The sequence below is a fragment of the Salmo salar genome, chromosome 10 (genome assembly GCF_965601325.2).
Source record: "Salmo salar chromosome 10, fSalSal1, whole genome shotgun sequence".
NCBI classification, from domain to species: Eukaryota; Metazoa; Chordata; class Actinopteri; order Salmoniformes; family Salmonidae; genus Salmo; species Salmo salar.
The window spans coordinates 118,132,501-118,155,413 of NC_138300.1; the positions used below are offsets into that span (position 1 = coordinate 118,132,501).

The 22,913-nt window shown below is 44.0% G+C and overlaps 1 protein-coding gene across 1 annotated transcript in view; it reads left to right on the plus strand.

Moving 5' to 3' along the window:
* Nucleotides 1-22,913, plus strand: part of LOC106561677 (calcium/calmodulin-dependent protein kinase type 1D) — a 90,123-nt gene that overhangs the window by 35,688 nt on the left and 31,522 nt on the right. Inside the window, exons 2-3 of the mRNA XM_045688486.2 lie at nucleotides 8,791-8,922; nucleotides 16,042-16,116. Of these exons, the coding sequence (XP_045544442.1) occupies nucleotides 8,791-8,922; nucleotides 16,042-16,116 (207 nt within the window). The remainder of the gene's footprint in view (nucleotides 1-8,790; nucleotides 8,923-16,041; nucleotides 16,117-22,913) is intronic.

Consider the following 22,913-nt stretch of genomic DNA (forward strand, 5'->3'; position numbering starts at 1 on the left):
CATGGAGCTGATTACATACACTACATACTGTAATAGACCATGGAGCTGATTACATACACTACATACTGTAATAGACCATGGAGCTGATTACATACACTACATACTGTAATAGACCCTGGAGCTGATTACATACACTACATACTGTAATAGACCCTGGAGCTGATTACATACACTACATACTGTAATAGACCCTGGAGCTGATTACATACACTACATACTGTAATAGACCATGGAGCTGATTACATCCACTAAATACTGTAATAGACCATGGAGCTGATTACATACACTACATACTGTAATAGACCATGGAGCTGATTACATACACTACATACTGTAATAGACCATGGAGCTGATTACATCCACTAAATACTGTAATAGACCATGGAGCTGATTACATACACTACATACTGTAATAGACCCTGGAGCTGATTACATACACTACATACTGTAATAGACCCTGGAGCTGATTACATACACTACATACTGTAATAGACCCTGGAGCTGATTACATACACTACATACTGTAATAGACCATGGAGCTGATTACATACACTACATACTGTAATAGACCCTGGAGCTGATTACATACACTACATACTGTAATAGACCATGGAGCTGATTACATACACTACATACTGTAATAGACCATGGAGCTGATTACATACACTACATACTGTAATAGACCATGGAGCTGATTACATACACTACATACTGTAATAGACCCTGGAGCTGATTACATACACTACATACTGTAATAGACCATGGAGCTGATTACATACACTACATACTGTAATAGACCATGGAGCTGATTACATACACTACATACTGTAATAGACCATGGAGCTGATTACATACACTACATACTGTAATAGACCATGGAGCTGATTACATACACTACATACTGTAATAGACCATGGAGCTGATTACATACACTACATACTGTAATAGACCATGGAGCTGATTACATACACTACATACTGTAATAGACCATGGAGCTGATTACATACACTACATACTGTAATAGACCATGGAGCTGATTACATACACTACATACTGTAATAGACCATGGAGCTGATTACATACACTACATACTGTAATAGACCCTGGAGCTGATTACATACACTACATACTGTAATAGACCATGGAGCTGATTACATACTGTAATAGACCATGGAGCTGATTACATCCACTATATACCGTAATAACTCATTTTTGCTGTGTGGTGAAAGAGAACATAATGACTTAACATTAAAGAGAGGATAGAAAAGAAGGGTAGCGTATAGGAGGGAGAAAGAGCAAGGGATAGACAGAGTGGGAAGGAGAGGAAACATAATGAGGGATAAAAATGGTGGTGTAGCCCTCTCCAACATTCATTAAGGTGGACTGAGCATGTACATGGTAGCATAGCAACACCTACTTTTAGGGCAAATATTCCTGTAATTCCACATTTGCTTTTGTTAAGTTTTAATGAATGGAGCCAGATGCCTGAAGAGGTTTAAAGACAATGCTATTTTAAAAGACAATGCTATATATAGACAAATACCAAATACTAATTGAGTGTATGTAAACTTCTGACCCACTGGGAATATGATGAAAGAAATAAAAGCTGAAATAAATCATTCTCTCAACTATTATTCTGACATTTCACATTCTTAAAATAAAGTAGGGATCCTAACTGACCTAAGACAGGGAATTCTTACTAGGATTCAATGTCAGCAATTGTGAAAAACTGAGTTTAAATGTATTTGGCTAAGGTGTATGTAAATTCCGACTTCAAATGTATGATAAACAGAGAGTAGCAGTAGTCTAAAAGAGGGGTTGGCGGGTGGTGGGTGGCGGGACACAATGCAGATAGTCTGGGTAGACAATATGCAGGGGCACCGGTTTCTCAGGCAAATTGAGGTATTAAGTACATGAATGTATAGTTAAAATGACAATGCAAATATGATAAACAGAGAGTAGCAGCAGTGTAAAAGAGGGATGGGGGGGCACACAATGCAAATAGTCTGGGTAGCCATTTGATTACCTGTTCAGGAGTCTTATGGCTTGGAGGTAAAAACTGTTGAGAAGCCTTTTGGTCCTTGACTTGGCGCTCCGGTACCGCTTTTCCTGCGGTGGTAAAGAGAACAGTCTATGACTGGGGTGGCTGGGGTCTTTGACAATTTCTAGGGCCTTCCTCTGACACCGCCTGGTGTAGAGGTCCTGGATGTCAGGCAGCTTAGCCCCAGTGATGTACTGGGCTGTACGCACTACCCTCTGTAGTGCCTTGCTTTCAGAGGCCGAGCAGTTGCCTTACCAGGCAGTGATGCAACCAGTCAGGATGCAGGCTGCTTGAAACATGTTGGTATTACAAACTCAATCAGGGACATGTTGAAAATGTCAGTGAAGACACCTGCCAGTTGGTCAGCATGCCCGGAGCACATGTCTAAGGTAATCCGTCTGGCCCTGCAGCCATGTGAATGTTGACCTGTTTAAAGGTCTTACTCACGTCGGCTACGGAGAGCATGATCACACAGTCGTCCGGAACAGCTGATGCTCTCATGCATGCCTCAGTGTTGCTTGCCTCAAAGCGAGCATAGAAGTGATTTAGCTCTTCTGGTAGGCTTGTGTCACTGGGCAGCTCGCAGCTGTGCTTCCCTTTGTAGTCTGTAATAGTTTGCAAGCCCTGCCACATAAGATGAGCGTCGGAGCCGGTGTAGTACGATTTAATCTTAGCCCTGTATTGACACTTTGCCTGTTTGATGGTTCGTCGGAAGGCATAGCAGGATTTCTTATAAGCTTCCCGGTTAGAGTCCCGCACCTTGAAAGCGGCAGCTCTACCCTTATGCTCAGTGCGATTGTTGCCTGTAATCAAGGGCTTCTGGTTGGGGTATGTATGTACTGTCACTGTGGGGACGACGTCCTCGATGCACTTATTGATAAAGCCAGTGACTGATGTGGTGTACTCCTCAATTCCATCGGAAGAATCCCAGAACATGTTCCAGTCTGTGATAGCAAAACAGTCCTATAGTTTAGCATCTGCTTTATCTGACCACTTTTTTAGCCTCTCTACTATAGAGAGGCTAGTAGAGAGTCACTGGTGCTTCCTGCTTTCATTTTTGCTTGTAAGCAGGAATCAGGAGGATAGAATTGTGGTCAGATTTACCAAATGGAGGGCGAGGGAGAGCTTTGTGCACGTCTCTGTGTGTGGAGTAGATGTAGAATTTTTTCCCCTCTGGTTGCACATTTAATATGTTGATAGAACTGATTTAAGTTAGGTAGAACTGATTTAAGTTTCCCTGCATTAAAGTCTCCGGCCACTAGGAGCGCCGCCTTTGGGTGAGCAGTTTCCTGTTTGCTTATTTCCTTATACAGCTGACAGAGCGGTCTTAGTGCCAGCATCCATCTGTGGTGGTAAATAAACAGCCACGAAAAGTGAAGATGAAAACTCTCTTGGCAAATAGTGTGGTCTGCAGTTTATCATAAGATACTCTACTTTAGGCGAGCAAAATCTAGAGACTTCCTCAGATTTCGTGCACTAGCTGATGTTTACAAATATGCACAGACCACGCCCCCTCATCTTACCGGAGTGTGCTGTTCTATCTAGCCGGTGCAGCGTATATCCCACTAGCTGAATATCCATGTCATCATTCAGCCACGATTCCGTGAAACATAAGATGTTACAGTTTTTGATGTCCCGTTGGTAGGATATTCGTGATCGTACCTCGTCTAATTTATTGTCCAATGATTGCACGTTGGCGAGTAATATTGACTGTAACGGCAGCTTTCCCACTCGCCTTCTGCGGATCCTTACGAGGCACCCCGCTCTGTGTCCTCTGTACCTGTGTCTCTTCCTCTTGCCAATAACTGGGACGTTGGCCTTGTCGGGTGTTAGGAGTATGTCCTGTGTGTCCTGCTTGTTGAAAAAAGTATTTGTCTAATCCGAGGTGTGTGATCGCTGTCCTGATATCCAGAAGCTCTTTTTTGCCGTAAGATACGGTTGCAGAAACATTATGTACAAAATAAGTTACAAATAACGCAAAAAACCCACATAATAACACAATTGGTTGCGCGCCCATAAAACTGCTGCCATTTCTTCACGTGCCATTTTAGCCAGAAGAACGTCATTAGACAAGAACAGAACTACATACATTTTAAAAAAGGCACACGTAGCCTACATATCAATGCATACACACAAACTATCTAGGTCAAATAGGGGAGAGGTGTTGTGCCATGAGGTGTTGCTTTATCTGTTTTTTGAAACCAGGTTAGCTGTTTATTTGAGCAATATGAGATGGAAGTTCCATGCAATAAGGGCTCTGTATAATACTGTACGTTTTCTGGAATTTGTTCTGGGTTTGGGGACTATGAAAAGACCCCTTGTGGCATGTGTGGTGGGATAAGTGTGTGTGTCAGAGCTGTGTGTAAGTTGACTATGCAAACAATTTGGGATTTTCAACACATTGTTTTTTATAAAAAGAAGAAGTGATACAGTTCTAATAAAAAGAAGAAGTGATGCAGTCAGTCTCTCTTCAACTCTCAGACAAGAGAGACTGGAATGCATATTATTAATATTAGCCCTCTGATTACAATGAAGAGCAAGACATGCCACTCTGTTCTGGGACAGCTGCAGCTTAACTAGGTATTTCTTTGCAGCACTGGACCACACGACTGGACAATAATCAAGATTAGACAAAACTAGAGCCTGCAGAACTTGCTTTTTGGAGTGTTCTGTCAAAAAAGCAGAGCATCTCTTTATTACGGCTAGACCTCTCCCCATCTTTACAACCATTGAATCTATATGTTTTGACCATGACAGTTTTCAATCTAAGGTAACGCCAAGTAATTTAGTCCCCTCAACTTGTTCAACAGCCACACCATTCATTACAAGATTCAGCTGAGGTCTAGCACTTAAGGAATGATTTGTACCAAATACAATGCTCTTAGTTTTAGAGATGTTCAGGACCCGTTTATTACTGGCCACCCATTCCAAAACAGACTGCAACTCTTTGTTAAGGGTTTTAGTGACTTCATTAGCTGTGGTTGCTGATGCGTATATGGTTGAATCATAAGCATACATGGACCCACATGCTGTGTTTAATGCCAGTGGCAGGTCATTGGTAAAAATAGAAAAGAGTAGAGTGCCTAGAGAGCTGCCCTGCGGTACGCCACACTTTACATGTTTGACATTAGAGAAGCTTCCGTTAAATAAAATCTTTTGACTTCTATTAGATAGATAGCTCTGAATCCATGATATGGCAGATGTTGAAAAGCCATAGCACTTAAGTTTTCTCAACAACAGGTTATGGTCAGTAATATCAAAGGCTGAAATCTAACAGTACAGCTCCCACAATCTTCTTATTATCAATTTCTTTCAACCAATCATCATTCATTTGTGTCAGTGCAGTACATGTTGAGTGCCCTTCTCTATAAGCATGCTGAAAGTCTGTTGTTAATTTGTTTACAGAGAAATAACATTGTATTTGATCAAACACCATTTTTTGCAACAGTTTGCTAAGGGCTGGCAGGAAGCTGATAAGTCTGCTGTTAGAACCAGTAAAGGCCGCTTCACCACTCTTGGGTAGTGGAATGATTTGGGCTTTCCTCCAGGCCTGAGGACAAAGACTTTCCTCTAGGCTCAGATTAAAGATATGTCAGATAGGAGTGGCTATAGAGTCAGCCACCATCCTCAGAAGCTTTCCATCTAAGTTGTCAATGCCAGGAGGTTTGTCATTATTATTATTATGATACCTTTATTTCAACAAGGAACACAGACTGAGACCAAGGTCTCTTTTACAGCTGGGCCCTGCATATACATGTTTACACATACAGTTTAGGTACAATGATTAAGAAAACAAAGACAGACAAAACGATCACAGATAACACAAAAAAATACAGCAACGGATTACATTTACACATAGGTTATTCTACTAACAGCACAAGAACATGCATTACCCGAAACAGTTACAAGCAATACAAAAATAAAAATCCTCCAATAAATATTTAAAATGGGCAAGGGAGACAAGAGTCTGAAGTTTAAGTTTAGTCTGCAGGCTATTCCATAGGCAAGGAGCGTAACAGGAAAAGGCAGCCATACCCAACTCTGTGGAAATCACATGGGCCTCAAGTGTAATCCATGCTTGAGACCTGGTTTTAGGAATTATAATTCTAATATTGATGAGTGATGATAAATAAGAAGGTAACTTATTCAGAAGTGCTTTATAGACAAACACAAGAAAATGTTGTTCTCGTCTCACGGACAGCGAAGTCCAACCCACATTTTGATATAAAACACAGTGGTGAGTTCTGTAGCTAGCACCCGTATTAAACCTAAGTGCGCAATGATAAGTAGCATCCAGCGATTTAAGTGTTGATGCCGTAGCATGCATGTAGATAATATCCCCATCATCTATAACAGACATAAAAGTAGCTTGTACAATTTGTCTTCTATTTGTAGAGGACAAACATGTCCTGTTTCTATAGAGGAAGCCTAGCTTGATTTTTAGCCGTTTACAAAGTTCGTCAATGTGCATTTAAAAGACAGTTTATCATCCAACCATATCCCTAAGTATTTATATGCAGAGACCTGATTAATTTGAGAACCATTATTGATGGTGAACAATCCTTTTTCCACCTCTCCCACACTAACTTCAAAGAATTCAAACTTGCACTGCTTTTCTTCCATTATTAGTTTTTTTTATACGTAAATATAATTGCTCACTGTTTGTCGTGGGCATTTCCTGCCTAAGTTTGTCCACTTTGCCAATGAAATAATCATAAAAATAATTGGCAACATCAAATGGTTTTGTGATGAATAAGCCATCTGATTTGACGAAAGATGGAGTTGAATTTGTCTTTCTGCTCATAATTTCATTTAAAGTACTCCAAAGTTTTTTTCCATCATTCTTTATATCATTGATCTTGGCTTCATAATACAGTTTCTTCTTCTTTTTGTTGAGTTTAATCACATCATTTCTCTATTTGCAGTAAGTCAGCCAGTCAGATGTGCAGCCAGACTTATTAGCCACTCCTTTTGCCCCACTTCTTTCAACCATACAGTTGTTCAGTTCCTCATCAATCCATGGAGCCTTAACAGTTCTAACAGTCAGTTTCAAAGTATGTTAGTCTGTTCTACAGTAAATATTTACAGTATAATGTTAGTCTATTATACAGTAAATGTTTACAGTGTAATGTTAGTCTGTTCTTCAGTAAGTATTCACAGTATAATGTTAGTCTATTATACAGTAAATGTTTACAGTGTAATGTTAGTCTGTTCTACAGTAAATATTTACAGTATAATGTTAGTCTATTCTACAGTAAAGGTCTACAGTGTAATATTAGTCTATTCTACAGTAAATGTTTACAGTGTAATGTTAGTCTGTTCTACAGTAAATATTCATAGTGTAATGTTAGTCTGTTCTACAGTAAATATTCACAGTATAATTTTAGTGTGTTTTACAGTAAATATTTGCAGTATAATGTTAGTGTGTTCTACAGTACATATTCATAGTATAATGTTAGTCTGTTCGACAGTACATATTTACAGTGTAAAGTTAGTCTAGTCTACAGTAAATGTTTACAGTGTGATGTTAGTCTGTTCTTCAGTAAGTATTCACAGTATAATGTTAGTGTGTTCTACAGTACATATTCATAGTGTAATGTTAGTCTGTTCTACAGTAAATATTCACAGTATAATTTTAGTGTGTTCTACAGTAAATATTTGCAGTATAATGTTAGTCTGTTCTACAGTAAATATTCATAGTATAATGTTAGTCTGTTCTACAGTAAATATTCATAGTGTAATTTTAGTGTGTTCTACAGTAAATATTCATAATGTAATGTTAGTCTGTTCTACAGTACATATTCACAGTGTAAAGTTAGTCTAGTCTACAGTAAATATTTACACTGTGATGTTAGTCTATTCTACACTGTCTTTCTCTGGATGCTCTCTACAATACCTGTATGTCAATACTCTCTGTTTGTGCTTATGCAAAATTAACCTATGTACTTTCTTATTCCTTCCTTCTCTTTCTCTCTCTCTCTCCCTCCCTCTGTATCTTTCTCTGTATCTGTCTCTGTATCTCTCTCTCTCTCACTGTCTGTACCTCTCTCTGTATCTCTCTCTCTCTCTCTCTCTCTCTCTCTCTCTCTCTCTCTCTCACTGTGTGTATCTCTCTCTGTATCTCTCTCTCTCTCTGTCTGTCTGTATCTCTCTCTCTCTGTCTGTCTGTCTGTCTGTCTGTCTGTCTGTCTGTCTGTCTGTCTGTCTGTCTGTCTGTCTGTCTGTCTGTCTGTCTGTCTGTCTGTCTGTCTGTCTGTCTGTCTCTCTCTCTCTCTCTCTCTCTCTCTCTCTCCCTCTCTCCCTCTGTATCTCTCTGTATCTCTCTCTCTGTATCTCTGTCTGTCTGTCTGTCTGTCTGTCTGTCTGTCTGTCTGTCTGTCTGTCTGTCTGTCTGTCTGTCTGTCTGTCTGTCTGTCTGTCTGTCTGTCTGTCTGTCTCTCTCTCTCTCTCTCTCTCTCTCTCCCTCTCTCCCTCTGTATCTCTCTCTCTCTCTGTATCTCTGTCTGTCTGTCTGTCTGTCTGTCTGTCTGTCTGTCTGTCTGTCTGTCTGTCTGTCTGTCTGTCTGTCTGTCTGTCTGTCTGTCTGTCTGTCTGTCTGTCTGTCTGTCTCTCTCTCTCTCTCTCTCTCTCTCTCTGTATCTCTCTCTGTCTGTATCTCTCTCTGTCTGTATCTCTCTCTGTCTGTATCTCTCTCTGTCTGTATCTCTCTCTCTCTCTCTCTCTCTCTCTCTCTCTCTCTCGCTCCACAGTGGTGCATTCTCGGAAGTGGTAATGGCCAGGGAGAAGACCACAGGGAAGATGGTTGCAGTGAAGTGTATCGCTAAGAAAGCACTGAAGGGGAAGGAGACCAGCATCGAGAATGAAATCGCCGTGCTGAGGAAGTAGGTACCAGGGGGGTGGGGTAACTCTGCCTCTTGGGGAATCATATGCCGTGTCTCCACAGGTTGAAATAGCGACCTGTTCCGTCCTGTTGCTATGCTCCTTTCCTGTGACTCTTCAACTGTATTTATCTAGTAAAAAGAACATCTGAAAAATGTAGGTACCATAACACAAAAACACTGCACTTCACAATATGGGTCTTACTGTATGAAACCCAACCCTCCCAAAATGACACCACGCCTTTCTAAAAGATCATCTCTGTGCAGGTAGATTCAAACCTTGGACTTCCCTTCACCTCCATATCTGGCCTACCAGCCGCTGGTCAATAACAGGGTTTTTTTCAGCAGTCATTCATATCCAAAGCGTCTTTACAAGTCACGTACATGGACTAGAGTGAGTCAAAGCAACTTACACCTTCAATCATATACACTACCGTACTCACGCTACCAGCCGTTGTGGTGCCAATGCCATTTCAGCTAAGTTCTAGTTATGTGTTACACATTCAGTCGTATACAGTAGCTCCACTCTGTCAGAGTCAATAGAGAACACATGACGGGATGTGAGCATGCAGGTGAGGACGGCACTAACGCTCTCCATCCACCCTCCTCCGAGTTCATGGGTAATTCTCCTCAGAGCCTGAGGGTTATCCATCAGTCACTATTGATGAGAATTTGGTTGCTGTTGGGCGGAGTGAGTTGCTTGGTTACGATTACCTTCTTTAGATTCTGCTGCCCTTTCTATCTCTCTCTCTCTCTCTCTCTCTCTCTCTCTCTCTCTCTCTCTCTCTCTCTCTCTCTCTCTTTCTCTCCATCTCTCTCTCTCTCTCTCCATCTCTCTCTCTCTCCATCTCTCTCTCTCTCCGTCTCTCTTTCTCTCCATCTCTCTCTCTCTCTCTCTCTTTCTCTCCATCTCTCTCTCTCCATCTCTCTCTCTCTCCATCTCTCTCTCTCTCTCTCTCTCCGTCTCTCTTTCTCTCCATCTCTCTCTCTCTCTCTCTCTCTCTCTTTCTCTCCATCTCTCTCTCTCTCTGTCTCTCTTTCTCTCCATCTCTCTCTCTCTCTCTTTCTCTCCATCTCTCTCTCTCTCTCTCCGTCTCTCTTTCTCTCTCCGTCTCTCTTTCTCTCTATCTCTGTCTCTCTTTCTCTTGTCTCTTTCTCTCCGTCTTTCTCTCTCTTCCGTCTCTCTCTCTCCGTCTCGCCATCTCTCTCTTTCTCTGCCTCTCTTTCTGTCTCTCTTTCTCTTCCGTCTCCGTCTCTCTCTCTCCATCTCTCTCTCTCTCCATCTCTCTCTCTCTCTCTCTCTCCGTCTCTCTTTCTCTCCATCTCTCTCTCTCTCTCTCTCTCTCTCTCTTTCTCTCCATCTCTCTCTCTCTCTGTCTCTCTTTCTCTCCATCTCTCTCTCTCTCTCTCTCTTTCTCTCCATCTCTCTCTCTCTCTCTCCGTCTCTCTTTCTCTCTCCGTCTCTCTTTCTCTCTATCTCTGTCTCTCTTTCTCTTGTCTCTTTCTCTCCGTCTTTCTCTCTCTTCCGTCTCTCTCTCTCCGTCTCGCCATCTCTCTCTTTCTCTGCCTCTCTTTCTGTCTCTCTTTCTCTTCCGTCTCCGTCTCTCTCTCTCCATCTCTCTCTCTCTCCATCTCTCTCTCTCTCCGTCTCGCCATCTCTCTCTTTCTCTGCCTCTCTTTCTGTCTCTCTTTCTCTCGTCTCTTTCTCTCCATCTCTCTCTCTCTCTCTCTTTCTCTCCGTCTCTCTCTTCTCTCGCTCTGTTTCTCTCTCTTCCATCTCTCTTTCTCTCCGTCTCTCTCTCGCCGTCTCTCTCTACATCTCTCTTTCTCTCCGTCTCTCCATCTCTCTCTCTCTCCGTCTCTCTCTTTCTCTGTCTCTCTTTCTCTCTCTCTTTCTCTCCGTCTCTTTCTCTGTCTCTCTTTCTCCGTCTCTCTTTCTCTGCCTCTCTTTCTGTCTCTCTTTCTCTTCCGTCTCCGTCTCTCTCTCTCCATCTCTCTCTCTCTCCATCTCTCTCTCTCTCCGTCTCGCCATCTCTCTCTTTCTCTGCCTCTCTTTCTGTCTCTCTTTCTCTCGTCTCTTTCTCTCCATCTCTCTCTCTCTCTCTCTTTCTCTCCGTCTCTCTCTTCTCTCGCTCTGTTTCTCTCTCTTCCATCTCTCTTTCTCTCCGTCTCTCTCTCGCCGTCTCTCTCTACATCTCTCTTTCTCTCCGTCTCTCCATCTCTCTCTCTCTCCGTCTCTCTCTTTCTCTGTCTCTCTTTCTCTCTCTCTTTCTCTCCGTCTCTTTCTCTGTCTCTCTTTCTCCGTCTCTCTTTCTCTCTGTCTCTCTTTCTCTCCGTCTCTCCATCTCTCTCTCTCTCCGTCTCTCTCTTTCTCTGTCTCTCTTTCTCTCTCTCTTTCTCTCCGTCTCTTTCTCTGTCTCTCTTTCTCCGTCTCTCTTTCTCTCCGTCTCTCCATCTCTCTCTTTCTCTCCGTCTCTTTCTCCGTCTCTCTTTCTCTCTGTCTCTCTTTCTCTCCGTCTCTCTCGTCCGTTTTGTTTTTCTCACTGCTTTATCCCACCACCCTGAAGCAGCAACGTTGTGTGCAGGTTTCCCCCCCACACACACACACACACACACACACACACACACACACACACACACACACACACACACACACCCACACACACACACACACACACACACACACCCCCCTCCTCCTCCTCCCCCTCCTTCCCCCACCTGTCTCTCTAAACAAGGCTCGTCATTAGTTACGTCCTCGTTTCCATGGCGTTTTAGTGTTCACCCACACCCTGTTGCTTGGACACCAGCTCTCTCCCACCTCACTCTTTGTTTCAAGCGTCTGCTTCAGGGTCATGTTCATGAAAGCATACTGTAGCAAAATGATTTGCAACGGAAAGCCCACTGAAATCCATTGTTTCTTATTGGACAAGTTCAAATAGTACCTTCCTGTTTCATTCCATTCCATGGACCGTTTTCTTCTGTTTCGTGCCTACTGAACAGGACCCTGGTGCTTGTTGTGCTGGTTAACCATGACAGGGCTACCATTACACTGCATGAGTCACTCGCTGATGATTAGTATGAACGTTGAGTGGGTTTCTTTGGCTGCCTATGGCCCATAGGGAAAAGGGTGCCAACTAACAATGACTCAGTAATTCATTCCTTCTGGGAGTGCTATAAAGTCCAAAAGTTATGGGAATAGTTAGAAAGTTGGCTGTCAGAAGTTTTACAATGTAAGTTTACTTTTAATCCATCTGTCTGCATATTTCAAGACATGGCATATGAGGGTGCAGTGAGATACCCAATGGGTTGGACAATATTATTTTTCGTCTCTTATATTGAAGAAGTTATTACTTAAATACTGGAAGTCAAATAATACTCCAACGTTAAGAGAATGGAAGAATCAAAAGCTTTATTATTTACATATTAAAAAAAGACAGACAAACAACTTAACACAATCTGAAGTCATATGGGCCAGAGTCCTACAAGCCTTAGCAACAACTGTCATGACGTGCCCTTCGGGGTGGGGGGGCACATCTCTCTCCACAGTGTCATGACGGTCATAAATACTCTGCTTCTGGGTCTGTAGTATTGGGATGTGTGACTGTAGGACACAGAGAGAGACTTGGCCACTACTTTAACACATCAAAAGGTTGAATAATGAAACAGTATTTCTGTAAATCCGGACAGTTGGGTGGTCGGTTGGAAATCAAAGAACAATCCTGTGGAATTTGTTAATCATTTGTGATGTAACTAAAGACGGTAGGACAACATAACTGTATCTCTTAATGTATATATCTCCCAGTTGTCAGGGTCACATCCAAATGTTGTGGAACGTATATGATTAAATATGAAACTATTAGTGAGAAGATGTAATGTGATGTTAGCCTCTCTGGGCTAGGCGGGACAAATTCGTCCCACCTACGCAACAGCCAGTGTAATCCAGTGGCGCGATTTTCAAATACCTTAAAAATCCTATTACTTCAATTTCTCGTTAATCTAACCACACTGTCCGATTTCAAAAAGGCTTTACAACGAAAGCAAAACATTAGATTATGTCAGCAGAGTACCCAGCCAGAAATAATCAGACACCCATTTTTCAAGCTAGCATATAATGTCACAAAAACCCAGAAGACAGCTAAATGCAGCACTAACCTTTGATGATCTTCATCAGATGACACACCTAGGACATTATGTTATAGAATACATGCATGTTTTGTTCAATCAAGTTCATATTTATATCAAAAAACAGCTTTTTACATTAGCATGTGACGTTCAGAACTAGCATACCCCCCACAAACTTCCGGGGAATTTACTAACAATTTACTAAATTACTCACGATAAACGTTCACAAAAAGCATAACAATTATTTAAAGAATTATAGATACAGAACTCCTCTATGCACTCGATATGTCCGATTTTAAAATAGCTTTTTGGTGAAAGCACATTTTGCAATATTCTAAGTATATAGCCCAGCCATCACGGGCTAGCTATTTAGACACCCGGCAAGTTTAGCCTTCACCAAAATCAGATTTACTATTCCAAAAGTTTGATTACCTTTTGTTGTCTTCGTCAGAATGCACTCCCAGGACTGCTACTTCAATAACAAATGTTGGTTTGGTCCAAAATAATCCATCGTTATATCCGAATAGCGGCGTTTTGTTCGCGCGTTCCAGAAACTATCCGAAATGGTAAATCAGGGTCGCGCGCATGGCGCAATTCGTGACAAAACATTTCTAAATATTCCATTACCGTACTTCGAAGCATGTCAACCGCTGTTTAAAATCAATTTTTATGCAATTTATCTCGTAAAAAAGCGATAATATTCCGACCGGGAATCTCCTTTTCGGGAAACAGAGGGAAAAACACAAAGACGGGGGCAGCCAGTGCACGCGCCTAAGCCCACAGTCCCTTGATCGGCCACTTGAGAAAGGTGATAATGTGTTTCAGCCTGGGGCTGGAATGACGACATTCAGGTTTTTCCCGGGCTCTGAGAGCCTATTGGAGCCGTGGGAAGTGTCACGTTACCGCAGAGATCCTTTGTAATTGAATGAGATGTCAAAGAAAGACAATAAATGGTCAGACAGGCCACTTCCTGTAAAGGAATCTCTCAGGTTTTGACCTGCCATTTGAGTTCTGTTATACTCACAGACACCATTCAAACAGTTTTAGAAACTTTGGAGTGTTTTCTATCCAAAGCCAATAATTATATGCATATTCTAGTTACTGGGCAGGAGTAGTAACCAGATTAAATCGGGTACGTTTTTTATCCAGCCGTGTCAATACTGCCCCCTAGCCCTAACAGGTTAGCTTTCTAAATGAGATGATTGTTTTTCATATGAAGTTTTAACCAAGTCAATGGCCACGCCCACGTGAACACAGACATTACATCGGTGTCATGGACCACCCCTTCTTTACTCCAGTATAAAACCCACTCACCACGAATTATACATTTAGACCAAAACATGCCGGGTTGCTGCCGGTGTGTGAAGTGGTTCTAGCTGTGACATAAATAATCGACCATTGAGACCGAGAAAGCATGGAACGGTAGCTACATGTTGAAATGGTTGGCAATTTCAATAAAGAACAGTTACGTGCAGCGCCAGCTGAATACGTTACAAATGGTTGAGACATCTACCACTCTATAGACCAAGCAGACGAAGGCATGAGCCGGATGTTGCAAAATAGTTTAAAACTACAACTCTACCGAAGGACACAACCAGAGAACGTGGGGATCATCCCCACACTGAAATGGTTAAGAAATCTCCAAACTAAAGAACAATTTATTCAGTCTGCAGCTGTTTAAGTACTTTAGTCTGGTAAACACAACCAATTGAACGACCGAATGGTACTCTGAAAGATCCATTCTGGAGAACATTTCCTTGTCAAACGACCATTGGTACGTCTGACGTATCCATTATAAAAGACACTATCCAGAGCACGCTGAACAAGTTAAACAACCACGAAAGACCTTGTGACTTCTGGGGAACGCAACCAGAGACTTTCTGTCGACTCTCACCAGCAGACGGACCGGCGTTCACACAGAGAGACAACAAAGGCATACAGTCGTAAATATGTAAATTGCTATTTCTTTTCGAATGACTGGCTGTTCATGTTCAAAGTATTAGCATTTCCATGAGTGTAATAATCAACTGTATGTATGAGGGTCCACTCTGAGTTTCCCGCTCTTGAGCTGTCCCCACACCTTTCCTTTGTCTACCAAGCTGTCATATCGGTTTCGTCCACAAGGGACTTTTCTTTGTATCATGTTAGTAACCAATGTATAACCTATCGTGTGTGTGTTTATGTAATTCTGTGTGATTATTTAGTTAGTTAGTCAATAAATAATTAAGCCAATTTGTATATCGCTGATTCATCATTTATGCTAGGGTTCGTGCAGATATCCAAGGGTTTGCGACATTCAGAATATGACTGATGAGGTAATAATACATTAATAAGTGACTGAAATCGATAAGTTTTGAAAATATCTGAAGAGAGTTACATTCGGGAAATAGCAACTCTTTATTAAACAACGTTTCCCCGTGGTGCCTCGACTTCCTAGTTAATTAATGTTTACATGATTAGTTTAATCACATAATGATAATCACACAGAGAATTTATTTGATAATATAACAGTCTTAATGAATTAATGAAAAACCAACATTACCACACAACATTGGGTGTGGATACAGTGGGAACGTGGGTCAGAGGAAGTGTGATGTCATTCATGTTTGTTGAAATGTATGTAAATGTTAAGTTGTCTGTTGTTTTTGCCTATTTATGTTTTACTAAAATATGACACACAAAAAAGGAATAGGGGCCATTTGACCCTCAACCTCTGTCTCTCCTCAAGGCTGGAGAAACGTTGAAGTAGAGGGTTCAACAGGTTCACTGTCTGCCTTGTCTTCACACACATCTACTCACAATCACTTTGTAACACACACACACACACGCACACACACACACACGCACGCACGCACGCACGCACACACACACACACACACACACTTAATTCACTGTAATGAACAAATCCATTCTGTGAAGAAATTGTGCTTTATTGTGCTGGGCATTAAAATGATGAGGTTAATAGTGAGTGAATTAAATCCACTGTTTTTATCTCTTCAGGATAAAACATGAGAACATTGTGGCTTTGGAGGACATCTACGAGAGCCCCAACCACCTATACCTCATCATGCAGTTGTGAGTAGTACTGTCTGTCTGTCTGTCTGTCTGTCTGTCTGTCTGTCTGTCTGTCTGTCTGTCTGTCTGTCTGTCTGTCTGTCTGTCTGTCTGTCTGTCTGTCTGTCTGTCTGTCTGTCTGTCTGTCTGTCTGTCTGTCTGTCCGTCCGTCCGTCCGTCCGTCCGTCCGTCCGTCCGTCCGTCCGTCCGTCCGTCCGTCCGTCCGTCCGTCCGTCTGTCTGTCTGCTGTGGTAAATAAGATGTATCGGTACTCTGTATCAGTGTGTGCACTGGAGTAATTCAGTGACTTGGATAATGTATCATGTTTTGCTGCTGTAAGCGTTTGGCCTTGACTCCTCACAAGCAACCCGTAGAGTTGCTTCTATGCTTCCTTTATATGTCATTGTTGCTGTAACACTGTAGCAAACACAGCGAAAGATGAATGAAGAAGGACTCTAGGGCCGGTTTCCCAGACATAGATTTAGCCTAGTCCTTGACTGAAAAGCATGCTCAATGGAGAATGTCAATTGAAATAGCCTATTAATCCAGGACTAGACATAAGTGTTTGGGAAACCAGACCTAAGTGAAGGTTAATTCAGTCCTCTCTCCCCTCAGAGTGACCTGTTTGACTCAATGACTGTATATATGGAGTGACAAAGCCATCGATCACGTGACACGATTCATTCCTATGTGAAAATTCAATAGTGCATTGAAGCCAAATAAAGTTGGTTAAGATGGCGTCTCATGGAGACATAACACTCCAGGAAGTGACATTGCAGGCTAGCTCAGTGTTGCCCCCTCTCATTGAGGAAAAGTTGATTTATGGTCATATCCGACATCTACAGTGGCCGTTCAGCATTTACAGCGACGATGTGGCCTCCGCAGAAGTCAGAACATTCATACTTTTTGCTCATCGGGGAGCTGTCATTCACATCCAATAAACTGGTCCGCACCGAACAACACGTAGGAATTCAGGGCTAATCTCTATAGCTATCCAGCTAATTACGACCAACTGGCTAAACTAAAACACCTCACCTCTTCTAAGATGTTGGAGTCGGTTTCCTGGTGCTTGACATAGTAGCTCAGCCAAGATGGCACGAAGTAAGAAGGCTGCACCGTATTTCCCAACCTGCATCTCCATCCCGAATCTCCTCATTGCCCCCCCAGCCAAATGATCCTACATTTAGACTGTTGTTTACATGTGTATTCCACACTATGTTGAGGTAAAAATCAGAGTATAATGCTTGTATAGATGTCAACCCCCATACATGTTGATGTCATCGTCATCAATCAACTGCATTACAATTTTAAAAACGACTTTTGACTACAACCACTGATTTCTGTATGCTAGCTACGCTACCAGTTAGCATTTAGCAGTCACTTCTTCTAAACCTGAAAAGGGACAACTTCTAAATGTTATGAGGTGAAAACAGCCAAATATATCCACATCAGATTTGAGTAACCACATTGTGGACCCGTTACCAATGCATCATGACTGATTTGACCAATATCCATTTTGTTCAATCAGATTTGTTGAATGTCGGCCAGTCCAACTTCCTTCAATCCCCCATGGTCTGAATTCTTTACCGTATCTATCCCCATTAGATCCCTAATCTCTTTTTCAAACTCATTTTAGTAGTGTCTTTGAAATCCCTAAATCAGGTATCATAAAGATGTATTTTATTTGTGAACTTGTTCTGATAGCCTCTCGTCAAAGTTATCCTTGTTTGTTGTCAAGGAAGTTGTCAAGGAAGTGAGTTTGTGTTTATACAGGATGTACCGCCTCCACCTACCGTCAACCAATCGTATCAATGCGGATCTTTATAGAGCTATGCAGAGCCTTCCGCATTGTTAAAACATTTGAGAGGCGCACATCATCACCGTACAGAGCTCGTTTTGGCCTCTGTAAGTCTCCTGAGGCTACGCAAGTTGTTCTCCCCTGGTTGGACTGCATCATAAAGAAGAGTTAGGTTTGAACTGGGATGTGGACATGAGGCTAGGGTTAGGCTTGAGGCTAGGGTTGAGGCTTGGGTTAGGGTTGAGGTTGAGGCTAGGGTTAGGGTTGAGTTTGAGGCTAGGGTTGAGTTTGAGGCTAGGGTTAGGGTTGAGGCTAGGGTTAGGGTTGAGGCTAGGGTTAGGGTTGAGGTTGAGGCTAGGGTTAGGGTTGAGACTAGGGTTAGGGTTGAGGCTAGGGTTAGGGTTGAGGTTGAGGCTAGGGTTAGGGTTGAGGCTAGGGTTAGGGTCGTGGTTGAGGCTAGAGTTAGGTTGAGATTGAGGTTAGGGTTGTGGTTGAGGCTAGAGTTAGGTTGAGGTTGAGGCTAGGGTTAGGGTTGAGGTAAGGGTTAGGTTTGAGGTTGAGGGTTAGGGTTGTGGTTGAGGCTAGGGTTAGAGTTGAGGTTGAGGCTAGGGTTAGGGTTGTGGTTGAGGCTAGAGTTAGGTTGAGGTTGAGGTTGAGACTAGGGTTAGGGTTGAGGTTGAGTCTAGAGTTAGGGTTGAGTTGAGGCTAGGATTAGAGTTGAGGTTGAGGCTAGGATTAGGGTTGAGGATAGGGTTAGGGTTGAGGCTAGGGTTAGGGTTAGGGTTGAGACTAGGGTTAGGGTTGAGACTAGGGTTAGGGTTGTGGCTAGGGTTAGCGTTGAGGTTGAGGTTAGGGTTAGGGTTAGGGTTGAGACTAGGGTTAGGGTTGAGGCTAGGGTTATGGTTAGGGTTGGACTAGGGTTAGGTTTGAGGCTAAGGTTAGTATTAAGGCTAGGGTTAGGGTTGAGGCTAGGGTTAGAGTTGAGGCTAGGGTTGAGTTTGAGGCTAGGGTTGAGTTTGAGGCTAGAGTTGAGTTTGAGCCTAGGGTTGCGGTTGAGACTAGGGTTAGGGTGGAGGTTGAGGCTAGGGCAAGGGTTGTGGTTGAGGCTAGGGTTGTGGTTGAGTTTGAGGCTAGGGTTGAGTTTGAGGCTAGGGTTAGGGTTGAGGCTAGGGTTAGGGTTGAGGCTAGGGTTAGGGTTGAGGTTGAGGCTAGGGTTAGGGTTGAGACTAGGGTTAGGGTTGAGGCTAGGGTTAGGGTTGAGGTTGAGGCTAGGGTTAGGGTTGAGGCTAGGGTTAGGGTCGTGGTTGAGGCTAGAGTTAGGTTGAGATTGAGGTTAGGGTTGTGGTTGAGGCTAGAGTTAGGTTGAGGTTGAGGCTAGGGTTAGGGTTGAGGTAAGGGTTAGGTTTGAGATTGAGGGTTAGGGTTGTGGTTGAGGCTAGGGTTAGAGTTGAGGTTGAGGCTAGGGTTAGGGTTGTGGTTGAGGCTAGAGTTAGGTTGAGGTTGAGGTTGAGACTAGGGTTAGGGTTGAGGTTGAGTCTAGAGTTAGGGTTGAGTTGAGGCTAGGATTAGAGTTGAGGTTGAGGCTAGGATTAGGGTTGAGGATAGGGTTAGGGTTGAGGCTAGGGTTAGGGTTAGGGTTGAGACTAGGGTTAGGGTTGAGACTAGGGTTAGGGTTGTGGCTAGGGTTAGCGTTGAGGTTGAGGTTAGGGTTAGGGTTAGGGTTGAGACTAGGGTTAGGGTTGAGGCTAGGGTTATGGTTAGGGTTGGACTAGGGTTAGGTTTGAGGCTAAGGTTAGTATTAAGGCTAGGGTTAGGGTTGAGGCTAGGGTTAGAGTTGAGGCTAGGGTTGAGTTTGAGGCTAGGGTTGAGTTTGAGGCTAGAGTTGAGTTTGAGGCTAGGGTTGCGGTTGAGACTAGGGTTAGGGTGGAGGTTGAGGCTAGGGCAAGGGTTGTGGTTGAGGCTAGGGTTGTGGTTGAGGCTAGAGTTGAGTTTGAGGCTAGGGTTGAGGTTGAGACTAAGGTTAGGGTTGAGCCTAGGGTTGTGGTTGAGGCTAGGGTTAGGGCAAGGGTTGTGGTTGAGGCTAGGGTTGTGGTTGAGGCTAGGGTTGTGGTTGAGGTTAGGGTTAGGGTTGAGGTTGAGGCTAGGGTTGCGGTTGAGACTAGGGTTAGGGTGGAGGTTGAGGCTAGGGCAAGGGTTGTGGTTGAGGCTAGGGTTGTGGTTGAGGCTAGGGTTGTGGTTGAGGCTAGAGTTGAGTTTGAGGCTAGGGTTGAGGTTGAGACTAAGGTTAGGGTTGAGGTTGAGGCTAGGGTTGTGGTTGAGCCTAGTTTTAGGGTTGTGTGTTAGGGCTGTGGTTGAGGCTAGGGCTGTGGTTGAGGCTAGGGTTGTGGTTGAGACTAGGGTTGTGGTTGAGGCTAGGGTTAGGGCAAGGGTTGTGGTTGAGGCTAGGGTTGTGGTTGAGGCTAGGGTTGTGGTTGAGGTTAGGGTTAGGGTTGTGTGTTAGGGCTGTGGTTGAGCTTAGGGTTGTGGTTGAGGCTAGGGTTGTGGTTGAGACTAGGGTTAGGGTTAGGGTTGAGGCTAGGGTTAGGGTTGAGACTAGGGTTAGGGTTGAGGTTAGGGTTGCGGTTGAGGCTAGGGTTGTGGTTGAGGCTAGGGTTAGGGTTAGGGTTGAGGCTAGGGTTAGGGTTGAGACTAGGGTTAGGGTTAGGGTTGAGGTTAGGGCTGTGGTTGAGGTTAGGGTTGTGGTTGAGGCTAGGGTTGTGGTTGAGGCTAGGGTTAGGGTTAGGGTTGAGGCTAGGGTTAGGGTTGAGACTAGGGTTAGGGTTAGGGTTGAGATTAGGGTTGTGGTTGAGGCTAGGGTTGTGGTTGAGGCTAGAGTTGAGTTTGAGGCTAGGGTTGTGGTTGAGACTAGGGTTGAGGTTGAGACTAAGGTTAGGGTTGAGTTTGAGGCTAGGTTTAGGGTTGAGGTTAGGGTTGTGGTTGAGGCTAGGGTTAGGGTTGAGGTTGAGGTTAGGGTTGTGTGTTAGGGCTGTGGTTGAGGCTAGGGTTGAGACTAGGGTTAGGGTTGTGGTTGAGGCTAGGGTTAGGGTTGAGACTGGGGTTAGGGTTGTGGTTGAGGCTAGGGTTAGGGTTAGGGTTGAGACTAGGGTTAGAGTTGTGGTTGAGGCTAGGGTTAAGGTTAGGGTTGAGACTAGGGTTAGGGTTAGGGTTGAGGCTAGGGTTAGGGTTGAGGCTAGGGTTAGGGTTGAGACTAGGGTTAGGGTTAGGGTTGAGACTAGGGTTAGGGTTGTGGTTGAGGTTAGGGTTAGGGTTGAGACTAGGGTTAGGGTTGAGGCTAGGGTTAGGGTTGAGACTAGGGTTAGGGTTAGGGTTGAGACTAGGGTTAGGGTTGTGGCTAGGGTTAGCGTTGAGGTTGAGGTTAGGGTTAGGGTTAGGGTTGAGGCTAGGGTTAGGGTTAGGGTTGAGACTAGGGTTAGGGTTGAGACTAGGGTTAGGGTTGTGGCTAGGGTTAGGGTTGAGACTAGGGTTGTGGTTGAGACTAGGGTTAGGGTTGAGACTAGGGTTAGAGTTGAGGCTAAGGTTAGGATTAAGGCTAGGGTTAGGGTTGAGACTAGGGTTGAGGTTGAGGCTAGGGTTGTGGTTGAGACTAGGGTTAGGGTTAGGGTTGAGACTAGGGTTAGGGTTGAGACTAGGGTTAGGAAGGAGACTAGGGTTAGGGTTAGGGTTGAGACTAGGGTTAGGGTTGAGACTAGGGTTAGGGTTAAGGTTGAGACTAGGGTTAGGGTTGAGACTAGGGTTAGGGTTAGGGTTGAGACTAGGGTTAGAGTTGAGACTAGGGTTATGGTTGAGACTAGGGTTAGGGTTAGGGTTAGGGTTGAGGCTAGAGTTAGGTTGAGGTTGAGGTTGAGACTAGGGTTAGGGTTGAGGTTGAGTCTAGAGTTAGGGTTGAGTTGAGGCTAGGATTAGAGTTGAGGTTGAGGCTAGGATTAGGGTTGAGGTTAGGGTTGAGGCTAGGGTTAGGGTTAGGGTTGAGACTAGGGTTAGGGTTGTGGCTAGGGTTAGCGTTGAGTTTGAGGTTAGGGTTAGGGTTAGGGTTGAGACTAGGGTTAGGGTTGAGGCTAGGGTTATGGTTAGGGTTGAGACTAGGGTTAGGTTTGAGGCTAAGGTTAGTATTAAGGCTAGGGTTAGGGTTGAGGCTAGGGTTAGAGTTGAGGCTAGGGTTGAGTTTGAGGCTAGGGTTGAGTTTGAGGCTAGAGTTGAGTTTGAGGCTAGGGTTGCGGTTGAGACTAGGGTTAGGGTGGAGGTTGAGGCTAGGGCAAGGGTTGTGGTTGAGGCTAGGGTTGTGGTTGAGGCTAGGGTTGTGGTTGAGGCTAGAGTTGAGTTTGAGGCTAGGGTTGAGGTTGAGACTAAGGTTAGGGTTGAGGTTGAGGCTAGGGTTGTGGTTGAGGCTAGGGTTAGGGTTGTGTGTTAGGGCTGTGGTTGAGGCTAGGGCTGTGGTTGAGGCTAGGGTTGTGGTTGAGACTAGGGTTGTGGTTGAGGCTAGGGTTAGGGCAAGGGTTGTGGTTGAGGCTAGGGTTGTGGTTGAGGCTAGGGTTGTGGTTGAGGTTAGGGTTAGGGTTGAGGTTGAGGCTAGGGTTGCGGTTGAGACTAGGGTTAGGGTGGAGGTTGAGGCTAGGGCAAGGGTTGTGGTTGAGGCTAGGGTTGTGGTTGAGGCTAGGGTTGTGGTTGAGGCTAGAGTTGAGTTTGAGGCTAGGGTTGAGGTTGAGACTAAGGTTAGGGTTGAGGTTGAGGCTAGGGTTGTGGTTGAGGCTAGGGTTAGGGTTGTGTGTTAGGGCTGTGGTTGAGGCTAGGGCTGTGGTTGAGGCTAGGGTTGTGGTTGAGGCTAGGGTTGTGGTTGAGGCTAGGGTTAGGGCAAGGGTTGTGGTTGAGGCTAGGGTTGTGGTTGAGGCTAGGGTTGTGGTTGAGGTTAGGGTTAGGGTTGTGTGTTAGGGCTGTGGTTGAGGTTAGGGTTGTGGTTGAGGCT